Source organism: Notamacropus eugenii, chromosome 5, assembly GCF_028372415.1.
Source record: "Notamacropus eugenii isolate mMacEug1 chromosome 5, mMacEug1.pri_v2, whole genome shotgun sequence".
NCBI classification, from domain to species: Eukaryota; Metazoa; Chordata; class Mammalia; order Diprotodontia; family Macropodidae; genus Notamacropus; species Notamacropus eugenii.
Window position 1 is genome coordinate 355,749,058 of NC_092876.1, and position 13,619 is coordinate 355,762,676.

General features: G+C 38.9%; 1 protein-coding gene across 3 annotated transcripts in view; it reads left to right on the forward strand.

The window, feature by feature from the left end:
• SLC9C1 (solute carrier family 9 member C1) overlaps positions 1-13,619 on the forward strand; it is a 96,815-nt gene that overhangs the window by 23,046 nt on the left and 60,150 nt on the right. For all 3 annotated transcript variants that reach the window (XM_072614017.1, XM_072614016.1, XM_072614015.1), the window contains exons 6-7: positions 5,749-5,914; positions 6,845-6,973. In XM_072614017.1, coding sequence (XP_072470118.1) covers positions 5,749-5,914; positions 6,845-6,973 — 295 coding nt within the window. The remainder of the gene's footprint in view (positions 1-5,748; positions 5,915-6,844; positions 6,974-13,619) is intronic.

A 13,619-nucleotide genomic window follows, 5' to 3' on the forward strand; every position in this document is an offset into this window, starting at 1 on the left:
TCCTATTCTTCTTCCTCTTTCTCTTCTTTCCAAATTTGTGTTGGAGCTGCTGAAATTTGCACAAACATTTTCATATGTATCCTTTCTTCTAATCTGGTGTTTACTTGTATCTTTGCACTAATAAATTGAAGATATCATTATCAACAAGAAGCTGATTCAGAAATTACTGCTATGGCCCCAAACATTTATTCCCTGTCTTTTAGAGACATAATTAATTTTATTTTTATTATGTTGATCTTTGCTCACCTTGTCCAATGCTTTCTGATTTTTTTGGAAGGGGGAAAAGTATTCGTGAGATACAGACATAAAGCTATTAAGAAATCTCCCTGAATTTAACCTTTGTCATTTCTTGGTTCCAATTTTTATTTTTCAACAGAACTTTTGCTACCCTCCCCTTTACTTAGTTCTGTATTGAAGTCATCAAGTATCAAGGTATATAATGGCTTGATTTATAGGCTGTTATTCTATAATATCTTCCCCTTCATGAATAATATTTTTATGGTTGTGTTTGCTTATGATCAGCTTAGTACAACAAGGTGAGATAAGTAAATGGAATGGCAATCTTTCTTTAATGAGCTAATAAAAAGAGTGCTCTACTTATATCCCCTTCTCTTTTGGTGGATTTACATCTATATTTAAAACTGTTTTATTGATGCTCTTTTTCCTGTCATTACTCCTTAATCTACCTTATCCTCTTTCCCCTTACTCTCAAGTAGAAATCTTCCCTTGTAACAAGGATAGTTAAGCGAAACAAATCAATAAACTGGCCATGTTTGAGGACACATGCATCTCAATCCATCACTGCTCCGCTATGGTATAGAATTTATAGAGTTATTGTTATACTGATCTTTTGTGTTTCTCTTCCTACTTGTTGGATCAGTCTTGAGTCTCCTTTGGAGGTTTATCATTCCTATCTCACTCTCTTTTCATAAATGTACTCCAGGGCTCTATCTTGGACCCTATCCTCCTCTTGCTACCATCTCTCTTGGTAATCTCTATAAATGTGGCTCTCAAATATATATGTATATATGTGTATACATACATACATATGTGTATGTATGTATGTATGTATGTATGTATATGTGTATATATATACTACTCACCTCTTTTGTGAGTTCCAGTTCCAAATATCCCTCTGTCTTCTTGAAATCTCCACCTGCATATCTTACATGTATTCTAAACTCATAATACCCCAAACAGAATAAAACTTTTCCCTCAAGCCACTCCCTTTTTCTACTTCCCTGTTTCTGCTGAGGGTAACATTATCTTTCCAGTCTTCCAGATTGTTTGATTAATTGATCCTGGGAAATATGCACCAAATGGATGTGAGGTAGAGGCAAATTTTCTTACCCCATTGTTAGTAAACTGCCCTTTTCCATCTTCAGCCTTGATGTGGTGCCTTGGATTCTCAGCTTTAGTCACATGGTATGGAAAAGGAAGTAGAGATCTTATCAAAACCCTCTCATTGTGTGCTACAAGTTAACTCCTCCAGGTTCCTACTGTGTTTCCTATGAACTACAAGCATTGAAGCTGTCAGGAATTGGAAGTATTATTTTGTACTTTATTATTATATGTCTTATTATCCAGTTCAGTATAACCACTCATTGTTTTGTGCTCAACTTTGTTTTTCAAACAGTCAATCAGCAAGCAGTTATGAAGTGCCTACTCTGCATCAGTCACTGTGCTAGAAACTGAGGAAATAAAAATGAAAATAAAACAGTTCTATAAAAAAGAGCTTACATTTTATTTGGAGAGACAAAATATCTACCTGTCTACATATCTATCCTTTTATTTACCCATCTATCTATCTATCTATCTATCTATCTATCTATCTATCTATCTATCTATCTATCTGTCTGTCTGTCTGTCTGTCTGTCTGTCTGTCTATCTGTCTATCTGTCTATCTGTCTATCTATCTATCCACCTATTTACATAGATAGAGATATCTAGATAGATATAAATATATAGATAGGAATTTTGTTCTTCAGTTGTATCTGAGCTTTAGGACCCCATGGACCACAGCATACCAGGCCCTTTTATACTCCACTATCTTTCAAGTCGGTCCAAGCTCATGTTCATTGCCTCCATTTCACTATCTATCCATCTTATTCTCTGCCTTCACTTTCTTCTTTTACCTTCAGTCTTTCCCAACATCAAGATCTATTCTGTCTATATTCTCACTATGTGGCCAAAGTATTTAAACTTCAGCTTCAGTATTTGTTCTTCCAATGATAGTCTGAATCAATTTCTTCAAGTATTGACTAATTTGATCTCCTTTCTGTCTAAGGGACTCTCAAAAGTCTTTTCCAGCACAGCAATTCAAAAATATTGATTCTGCTGTTCTCAGCTCTCCTCAATTTTCCAGCTCTCCTCAATTCCTCCAGTTCTCACAGTCATACATTATTACTGAAAAAAATCATAGCTTTGATTGTGTGGACTTTTTTTGGCAAGGTAACGTCTCTGCTTCTTAGTATGTTATACTCTGAGGCCAAACCTATTGGTTATCCCAATTATCTTTTGAATCCCTACTTTAGCATTTCAGTTCCCTATGAGGGATGTGACACTTCCTTTCAGTATTATTTCTATGTTATAGGTCTTCATAGAACTGAGAAACTTTGACCTCTTCAGCATCAATGACTGGAGCATAGACTTGTATTATTGTTGTATTACTATATTACTTGTGTTACTGAATAGGTTTGAACAGATATCATTCTTTCACTTTTTAAATTAAATCTTTGAAATTAAAACTGCTTTTCTCACCCTTTAATTGATCATGAAGGCTGTTCCATTTCTTTGAAGGGATATTTGCCCACAGTAGGGTATGTAATGACCACCTGAATTAAATTCATTCATCTCCATCCATTTAAGTTCACTGACACACAAGATGCCAAAGTTTGATCTTTCCGTTTCCTGATTGACCGCATCCAGCTTACCTTGGTCCATCAATCTTATATCCTAGGTTATTATGCGATATTGATCTTTACAACATCTGACTTTCCTTTCATCTCCAGAGCTTCCTTCACCTTTGGCCCAGCATCTTCATTCTTTCGGGAACTCTCTGTAGTTGTCCTCTGCTTGGCCCCAGTAATTTATTGGACACCTTCTTACCTGAGGGGCTCATCTTTCTCATCTTTTTCTCTTTTTTTAGAAACCCTCTAATGGTGGTGGTATTCAGTCATTTTTGGTCATGTCCAACTCTCTGTGAGCCCATTTCAGGATTTCTTAGCAATGATATTAAAGTGAGTTGCCATTTCCTATTCCAGTACATCACTTTTTGTCAGCACTCTCCAGTATAACCTGTCCTTCTTGGGTAACCCTATACAGCATAGCTGATAGTTTCATTGAGTTATTATGGAAGCCCCTCCACCATAACAAAGCAGTGATCCAGGAGAGAGTTGGCCTCAGACTCAGGAATCAGTCTATCAACAAACATTAAGTAAGCATTTACTCTGTGCCTACACTGTGCCAATGTCTGTGATATAAAGAAAAAATGAAAAAAAGGCTCAGGAAGATGTACGTATATTAAGTTCTCCCTCTGACACATAACTGTCTCTATGATTCCAGTCAACTAAGACTGTTAAGTTGCAGAGCATAGATTTTTGGTATGAGGAGTTTCCTAATAGAGGAAGCTTACCTTATCCAGATACAAATAAAAAGCAAAATGATATGCCTAATCAAAGCATCTTGTCTCTTGGATTGGAGGGCCTGAGGGCAGAACAAAGAGCTCCTCCAGTCTCCATTTAAGGAAAGTTCCCCCAGGTCAGCCATCTCTTCCTTTCCTATCAGGCTACCCTACCTTCAACTCAGCTGGACTTCATCATGACTTCACCATTCAGGGGACCTTCCTCCCTCCCTATCAGCTTTTCAGCTTCTTTCCATTAGATTGTAAGCTCCTTGGAGGTTTTTTTATTCAAATAGAGTTTACCTAGACTATATTTCTCTTTTGATTTGTATCCTCAATTCTTGGCATAGTTCTAGGCACAAAGCAGGTGATTAATAACTACTGCCTGACTAACTGACTTCATGGAGCTGCCCCATCTTCTAGGCTGTCTCCCTTCCCAAGGGGATCATTGAGCTTTATTAAGTAAAAGCAACTTTCTCTTGTATAACTCTGGGCACTAAAGTCATGTGGCTTTAAGTGAAGGGACATGGAGTTTATTTTGGCCCAAACTAATATATATAAACCAGAATTGCTCTACATGAGTATTCATTTTGAAAAATTATAATTCCCCCCAAAGCCTCCGATTTACTTTTCAATTCAGCTGCTTCTTGTGTCTCTGGATCTGAAGGATTCAGATTTGTCCTCATAGCACTTTCATATGCTGATGAGATTTCTAAAATGTTAATAGGGTTGTTTCATCATTGAGTCACAAACAGTTCCGTATTTTCCTTAAAACACATTTTAAGATTTGTTTAATTAAATTGTATTGCATTGGATAGAAGAGTCAACATCCATCAGAAAAGCCACAAAGGTGGTTTTTACTTATTTTATTAATGGTTTCCTGCTGGCACTATTGTCTGGTCCATTGTTCTACGTTATTTTTTTTCTTCTTAAAAAAAGTCTTGTCTATCTAAAAATCTATCTAAATAGTCCATCTGCAAATAGTTACCATGAGTAGAGGAAAAGGTAGTCCTGGGAAAGCATTGTAAAGATGAGAGGCTTTGAAGGAGATTGTTTGGGTTTCAATCTCTTGCTTTCCTTCCCCATCTTGAATGGACGTAAAACCCTTTTGTCCTTAAACTGCTATAAAAATATCGTTTGTTGTTACTTTCTTTGCCCTGCTACTATCTCTTCTCTCCCTTTAGACAATATATTTGCAAATGTTAAGTGTCATGTTTATGTATTTAATGCTTCTTTTAGGAAAACAATAAATTCCTTTACTTCCTCACTTAAAAAGAATTTTCTCCTCTTTGTAATTCTCTTTTTATGCCTGACATTTCTTAGGGCCTTAGAATCTGATTCACTGAAACTCTTTGCAAGACATTTGTTAGTTGTGTGACCCTGGGCAAGTCACTTAATCCTGTTTGCCTTTGTTTCCTTCCTTCCTTACTTTTCTTACTTATCTGTAAAATGATCCGGAGAAGGAAATGGCAAAGCATTCCAGTATCTCTGCCAAGAAAACCCCAAATGGGGTCACGAAGAGTTGGACACTACTGAAAATGACTGAATACTACCAACATCAGAGGATTTCAGGAAATACATTCCTGGACTTACATGTTTATGGAATATCAAGTGCTAGAGGATAAGTGAGGCTTCCTTTGAAGGGCATTGTCCTATCTGCTTCTCTGAATAACACATACACACAAAACACACACACACACACGTATAAATAATTCATATATGCATGTGCATACACATGACACACATAATTCATATATGTACACACACACACACACACACACACACACACACATACTTTGAGGGGAGGAGAGAGTATGTGAAACTTTGATTTCATAGGTATAGAAAATTCCCAATGAGGAAACTCCCTCTTCCAATTCTAATAGGCGCCTGCTCTGTAACTTGGAGTCTTACAGTTACCTGAAGGTATTGCAAAGTTAAGTGACTTATCTAGGATCACACAGCAAGTGTGTGGTAGAGGTACAATTTGAAACCAGGTCTTTCTTGACTCAGAGGCTAACTCTACGCTGCACTGTCATTCTGTTTCCCTGTGTATCTACTTTTATAAAGGTGAAACATAAGACAATACAGATGTTCTGAGTTCTTTGTTTTATGAAATGTCTCTACAGATATTCATTCTTACAGTCCCTGGCTTTTTCCTGAATTATGCCTTAGTTTACTGGTATCTCGCATCTGTGAATAAATTAGTTTTGGAAAACACTTCCCGGGTATTATTTGCAATCATCCTAGTCTGCACAGATCCCATGCTGACTACAAGTGCCATAAAAAATCTTGGTAGGTCACATTTTTCTCCTTCCTTACTCATCTAGATTCTCCTGGGTTGTATTTAAATTCCCTTGGCTACTGATACTCATATTGATATTCTGAGTTTGGAGGTGGGAAGGGAGATGTCAGGATCATTGGGATGGATTGTAACTACTTCAAGCCAGTTTTGAGGTGGAGCTGAAAGTTTAGATTATTCTAAAAGGGTCCTTTGGCTAATTTTCAACAATCATCTGCTTAGCACATCCTTTTAGACAGCCATTTAATAATAACAATTCCTGCATTATTGTATAGTGAGTCCTGGCTTACAAAGCACTCTACATTATACGAGCCTCTCTGCAATTCTCTAAAGCAGGCAGGGCAAAGTTATTTATTCCCATTTTATAGGCAAGGAAACTAAGGGAAAATTAAGAATCAGAAAATTAAAAATTAGAATAATTAAGGGACTACTAAAAATCATACATTTATTCAGTGGCAGCTCAGAATTCAAACCCAGGTCTTTGGATTCCTAATCTGATGCAAAAACATAATGGAAACATTGCACTATGTCAGTCAGGCCTGAGAGTTTTGATTCTAGAGTTCTTATTATAGCTGCTATTATGCATTGTTTCATTGATCCATGCAAACATTTCTTTGCTTTTAAACATGATATAATTTCAGGATATAATCATTTTAAGGTTGTAATTGTAATGAGAAACATAAGAAGCCATAAATCAATAGAATTAGTCAAGAATGCAGAATTAGCCTTAGTATATTTGTTGGACTTCATTGGCTTTTCCTGTGACTGACCAAGTCCTCTTGAAATGACTTTTAGTTGAGGTGGGTCAGTGGGGCTATGAAGCAGACAAAGATAAGTGTGCCATATATCAGACTGCAGTGTACTGATAAATATGCATCTCTTCACTTAACATTATTTTGAAAATCAACTTCTTTTCTTCACAGGTCTTTCAAAGGGCCTTACACATTTAATTAAAGGACAATGCATGTTGATGGCTGCTTTAGCTGATAACACCTTCAAGATCACATTACAAGTTGCTGCCAATTATTATAAGGAACTTTCTACAACATTAAGTAAGAACCTGTTATTTTCTCCTTTCTTTCCTCCTATTCCTAGGCTTGCAACTTAGGCATCACGCTTAATTCCATATTATCTCTCCTCTGCCCTCCTCTCCACTACCATATTCAATTACCTATTGATTTCACTTTTGCAATATCTCTTGCAAACTCCTGGAGACTCCAAAATTCCAATCCAAAACAACAAGGACATTGAAGCATTCTGAGTGATTTCAATTTATTAGGGAGACTAGTAGTTCTTAAGAAATTGGATCTAAGACTCTTCTTTGAAGTCACAGATCCCTCTGCTTAGTTTTAAGGAATATTTATACAATTTGAGAGATCACTAAAAATAGAATGAGAAGGTCCAATGCATTGATTGGTTAATTCCAAAAGAGGGAAATCTTGTGGTTACCTAAGGGAAATGTCCATCAATCATAACCACTTCATCAGCAGACCTTTGACGGGTCATGAGACCGTCCACAGGTCATCAGCTCCAGGTCATCTCAGCAAGGGCTTTCTGGAATTTGGCTATACCATTCCTGGAAGTTTTCATTTTGGAATCTCTTTTAGGAGGTGATCAGTGGATTTTTTTCAGTTTGTTTTTTTTTTACCCTCTGGATCTAAGATATTGAGACAGTTTTCCTTGATAATTTCTTGAAATATGACATATAGAGTCTTTTCTTTAGTTATTGTTTTCAGATAGTCTAGCAATTCTTAAATTATCTCTTCCCAATCTATCATCCAAGTCAGTTATGTTTCTGATGAAAAAGTTCACATTTTCTTCCATTTTTTTTTCACTGTTTTGACTTTATTTATTATTTCTTGATGTCTCATGGAGTCATTAGCTTTCACTTGCCCAATTCTAGTTTTTAAGGAATTTTTCTTTGAATGAGCTTTAGTACCTCCTTTTCCATTTGGTTAATTCTGCTTTTTAAGGAATTCTTTTCTTCTGTGAATTTTTGAACCTTCTTTTCCATTTGGCATAGTCTGCTTTTAAAAGAGTTTTCTTCAGTGAATTTTTGTGCCCCTTTTACTGTTAGGCCAATTTTGATTTTTAGGTACTACTTTCTTCAATAATTTTTTGGGGACTTTTTACCAAGCTGTTAATTCTTTCTTTTCATAATTTTCTTGTTTCACTCTCATTTCTTTTCTCAATTTTTCTTCTATAAATTTTGTCTTTTTCTTTGAATCTTCCAGGAATTCTTGTTGAGCTTGTGTCCTATTAGCATTTTTCTTTGAGGCTTTGATTGTAGCTGTTTTTTGCATCATTGTTTTCTTCTGAGTTTATGTCCTGGTCTTCCCCGCCAGCGCCACCATGGTAGTTTTTTATGGTCAGATTCTTCTGTTGTTATTGCTTCCTTATTTTTCCAGCCTACTTATTGATTTTGAACTTTTTGTTAAGGTTAGGTACTGTTCACCTAGGGGAGTTCTAGGATTTTTTGTGCTGCTTTTTCAGAGCTAGTTCTAGGGGTCTGTAGTGTTTCCAAAATGATGTGATTATGGGAGAGGTCACTGTTCTCCTGGTCTGAACTCTGGTTTTTACCCTGAAAGTTTCCCCCCACCCTCTAGGGGCCAGGAACTGGTACCTGGGCCCTTGCTCCCTTGTGACCAAACACGTGTTTCTCTCTGCCCTGGAAAGGTGATCCAGAAGCATATGTGAGCAACGCAACAGGATCCTGCACCCTGTGTCAGCTCAGAGTTCCCTGTAATTGCTTTCTACCCAGTCAGACAACTGGGTTCAGAGCTCCTAGAGTGCTGCTGCCACTCTTAAGAAGCAGCCCAGTGTTGATCCTGCTTCCACATGGGCTTCCAGTTGGTCCCTACCAGGTATCATAGACCTCTTCTAACTCCTAAGTCATCATGGGCTGGAAAAATGTCTTATCCTGACCTTTTTTTGGCTCTGCTACTCCAGAATTCATTTTGAGGCTTTATTTTAAAGTTGGTTGGAGAGGAATGTTGATAGAACTCTGCTTCCTCCACTCTACCATCTTGGCTCTGCCCTTTGAACTAAAATATTAATAATAAGACTATTTTTGCTTTCTTGAATGAAATGTTTTTGTATAATCAAAAATAATAAGCATAGTAGAATCTCCATCACTAGCATAATGGTAAGGATGTGGTCTAGTTTGGAATATAATTTGTGAAAGCTTACCTGCCTCCATCTTACACTTTAATCAAGGATCCCCTTGATGAATGTGTTGTGGTTGTTTAAACATTTTCAGTTGTGTCTAACCCTTCATAACCTCAAATGGACATCTTTCTTGGCAAAGATACTGGAGTGGTTTGCCATTTCCTTCTCCAGTTCATTTCACAGATAAGGAAAGTGAGACAAACAAGGTTAAGTGACTTGCCCAGTGTCACGTAGCTAGTAAGTGTCTGAAGCCAGATTTGAACTCAGGAAGATGAATCTTCCTGACTCCAGGCCTAGTACTCTATCCACTGTACCCACTTAGCTGACCTGATGGATGGAAAGATTATTCTTACAAACATTTTACAGAAATGTAGAAGGAGGCATATAGCTTGATAAACATTTCTATTGGTTGTCAATTCCCTTCTTATTTTGATAGTGATGAGGTCCTAGAATTTTTTCTGTTCATCCATTTATCATGACCTCTGGTCTTTTCACAATTTTTCTCCCCAATTATAGCTTTATTTGCCTTTTGCTCAGTCTTGACCCCACTGTTTACAATTTTAACAATTTACTAGATACCATGCAAGAATTATTACTCATTTCCTCCCTCTACCTCAAATTTTCTGTCACTTTGGAACTGCTAGTCTCTGACCTATGTAAACCCTTATTGTGCAATCTCTTTGCTGTTCCCAGACTGTTGAATTAAAACCATAAAATCAAGATGGTTTCATACTCCATACTATCAGATTGGTCCTCTCTGCTATTTGTTAGTGTGTTCTATCCTTACTGACTTTTTATCTCATCCTCTACAACAACTATTCCAAACATTTTCCTCCTTCCTTCCATAAATACCCAAATACCTTCACCATCCACGTTTATAGCAGTTTTCTACTTCACTGACTGATAATCATGTGATCCTCAATATTTCTTCATATTATCTCATCATTTTCTCATTTCTCAGAGAAAGAAGTTCTCATTCTAGCTAAAACTAATCCCTCATTTCCTGTCTTTGACCCAATGTCCTATCTTCATGTCTTTATTCTAATGATTATCCCCTTTCTCTCATGCATCTTTAATTTTTCTCTGTACTGCCTTGTTTCTATTTGTCTACAAATATACTCAGTTCTCCTTTTGCCCTACTACTAGTCTTACCTCTCTCCTCCCTAAACTCAGTCATATAACTAGTGTCTTCAAACCCTTGAATTCTACTTTTGATCTCAATGTTTTACTGAATATCCTCTCTCAAAAGTCCCCTAAAATTTCTTTATCACTAAAAGTAATGGCAATTTTTAGTATTTATCTTCTCTGACATCTTTTTAATATTTTATTCTTTTGGGGGCAGAAAAGCTTTTGGTTTCTCCTAGACCAGTACACAGGCCAGGAGAGGAGTAAACTCCTCTCCCTTGATTGTGCCACCTTGAAGGAACTGAGAATTTACAGGTCCCTAGAGTATACCCTCCTTTTGACAAAGGACTCAAAAGTCAAGTAACTGACTGGGACAATACCCAAAAAGGGGAGAAAAAATAAGACTACAGAAGGTTACTTTCTTGGTGAACAGGTCTTTTCCTCCATTCTTTCTGATGAGGAAGAACAATGCATACCATCAGAGGAAGTCAAGGCTTCTGCATCCAAAACCTCCAAAATAAATATGCAGTAGTCTCAGGTCATGGAAGAACTCAAAAAGGATTTTAAAAATCAAATAAGAGAGGTAGAGGAAAAATTGGGAAGAGAAATGAGAGCAATGCAAGAAAATCATGAAAAGTGAGTCAACAGCTTGCTAAAGGAGACACAAAAAAGTGCTGAAGAAAATAACACCTCTAAAAATAGGCTAACTCAGTTGACAAAAGAGGTTCAAAAAGCCAATGAGGAGAAGACTGCTTTAAAAAGCAGAATTAACCAAATGGAAAAGGAGATTCAAAAGCTCACTGAAAAAAAATAGTTCTTTAAAAATTAGAATGGAGGAGGGGGAGCCAAGATGGCGAAGTAGAAAGACACACATACACATAGCTCCGAACCCACAAACCACAGAACGGCTAGAGGGGACCAAGCCAGTGCGAATTCTGCACCCAGAGACCACAGAATATTGGGGCGAGGGAGATATCTGCTCCGGAGAGACCTGCAAACCTCTCGCAGGGGGGTCCTCCGCGCCGTGGACTGGGCGCCGGGTCGGGGAGCAGAGTGCAGCCCTGCCGCAGCCACAACACCAAGAGGAAAAGATCCGAGAGGGCTACGGGGACGGGATCTCCAGCGGCCACATGGGTCCCCCCACCCACAGAGGGACCTGCAAACCTCTCGCAAAAGGTCCGTCGCGCTGCAGACGCAGAGCCCAGCCCGGACTTGCGGCGGCGGCGGCCGCGGCTCCGAGAGGTACAGATCCGAGAAGGCTCCAGAGATGGGTTCTCCAGCACCGGCACAAGCCCCCCCACCAACAGGTGACTGACGGGGGTAGGTGAGAGAGTCTCTTTGGCGGGTTGAGAGGGGAGTGGGGTGCCCCCACGGCTCGGGTCCCCCCAGGAGATAGAAGCTGAGAGGCGGCTACAGACAGGGGCTCCCCAAACGGGCGGGAGCCTGGATCCATTATGGAAGGTCTGTGCATAAACCCCCTGAGGGAACTGAGCCAGAGAGGCGGCCCTGCCCCTGACCTCAGCACCTGAACTTAATTTAACACTGAATAGCAGCCCTGCCCCCGCCAAAAACCCTAAGGCGGGAAGCAGCATTTGAATCTCAGTCCCCAAACGCTGGCTGGGAGGACCAGGAGGCAAGGTGGGTGTGAGAAGAACATTCAGAGGTCAGGCCACTGGTTGGAGAGAATGCCAAGAAAAGGGAAAAGAAATAAAACTATTGAAGGGTACTTTATCGGAGAAAAGACACTTCCTCCCTTCCTTTCTGATGGGGAGGAACAATGCTTGCCATCAGGCAAAGACACAGAAATCGAGGATTCTGTGTCCCAGCCCACCCAATCGGCTCGGGCCATGGAAGAGCTCAAGAGGAATTTTGAAAATCAAGTTAGAGAGGGGGAAGAAAGACTGGGAAGGGAAATGAGAGGGATGAGAGAGAAGCATGAAAAGCAGATCAGCTCCCTGCTAAAGGAGAACCAAAAAAATCTTGAAGAAATTGGCACCTTGAGAACTAGCCTAACTCAGCTGGCAAGGGAGGTGCAAGAGGCCAATGAGGAGAAGAATGCTGTCAAAAGCAGAATTAACCAAATGGAAAAGGAGATTCAAAAGCTCACTGAAGAAAATAGATCTTTCAAAACTGGAATGGTACGGATGGACGCTAAGGACTTTTCGAGAAAGATATCTCAGAACATACCGCGCAGATTCAAAAAATGGAAGATAATGTGAAATATCTTATTGGAAAAACAACTGACCTGGAAAATAGAATCAGGAGAGACAATGTAAAAATTCTGGGACTACCTGAAAACCATGATCAAAAGAAGAGCCTAGACATCATCTTCCATGAAATTATCAAGGAAAACTGCCCTGAGATTCTAGAACCAGAAGGCAAAATAAATATTCAAGGAATCCGCAGAACACCGCATGAAAGAGATCCAAAAAGAGAAACTCCTAGGAGCATTGTGGCCAAATTCCAGAATGCCCAGGTGAAAGAGAAAATATTGCAAGCAGCTAGAAAGAAACAATTCAAGTATTGTGGAAATACAATCAGGATAGCACAAGATCTGGCATCCTCTACATTGAGGGATAGAAGGGAATGGAATAGGATATTCCAGAAGTCAAAGGAACTAGGAATGAAGCCAAGAATCACCTACCCAGCAAAACTGAGTATTCAGGAGAAAAAATGGTCTTTCAATGAAATAGAGGACTTTCAAATTTTCCTGATGAAAAGACCAGAGCTGGAAAGAAAATTTGACTTTCTAACACAAGAATGAAGAGAACCATGAAAAGGTGAACAGCAAAGAGAAGTCATAAGGGACTTACTAAAGTTGAACTGTTTACATTCCTACATGGAAAGACAATATTTGTAACTCTTGAAACATTTCAGTATCTGGGTACTGGGTGGGAGTACACACACACACGCACACATACATAGAGACAGAGTGCACAGAGTGAATTAAAGAGGATGGGATCATACCTTAAAAAAAAAAAATGAAATCAAGCAGTGAGAGAGAAATATTGGGAGGAGAAAGGGAGAAGTTATATGGGGCAAATTATCTCTCATAAAAGAGGCAAGCAAAAGACTTATTAGTGGTGGGATAAAGAGGGGAGGCAAGAGAAAAACATGAGGTCTACTCTCATCACATTCCACTAAAGGAAAGAATATAATGCACACTCATTTTGATAGGAAAACCTATCTCATAATACAGGAGAGTGGGGGACAGGGGCACAAGCAGGGTGGGGGGAGGATGGAGGGGAGGGCATGGGGAGGAGAATGCAATCCGAGGTCGACACTCATGGGGAGGGAACGGATCATAAGAGAATAGAAGTAATGGGGGACAGGATAGGATGGAGGGAAATATAGTTAGTCCTATACAACACAACTAGTATGGAAATCATTTGCAAAACTAAACAG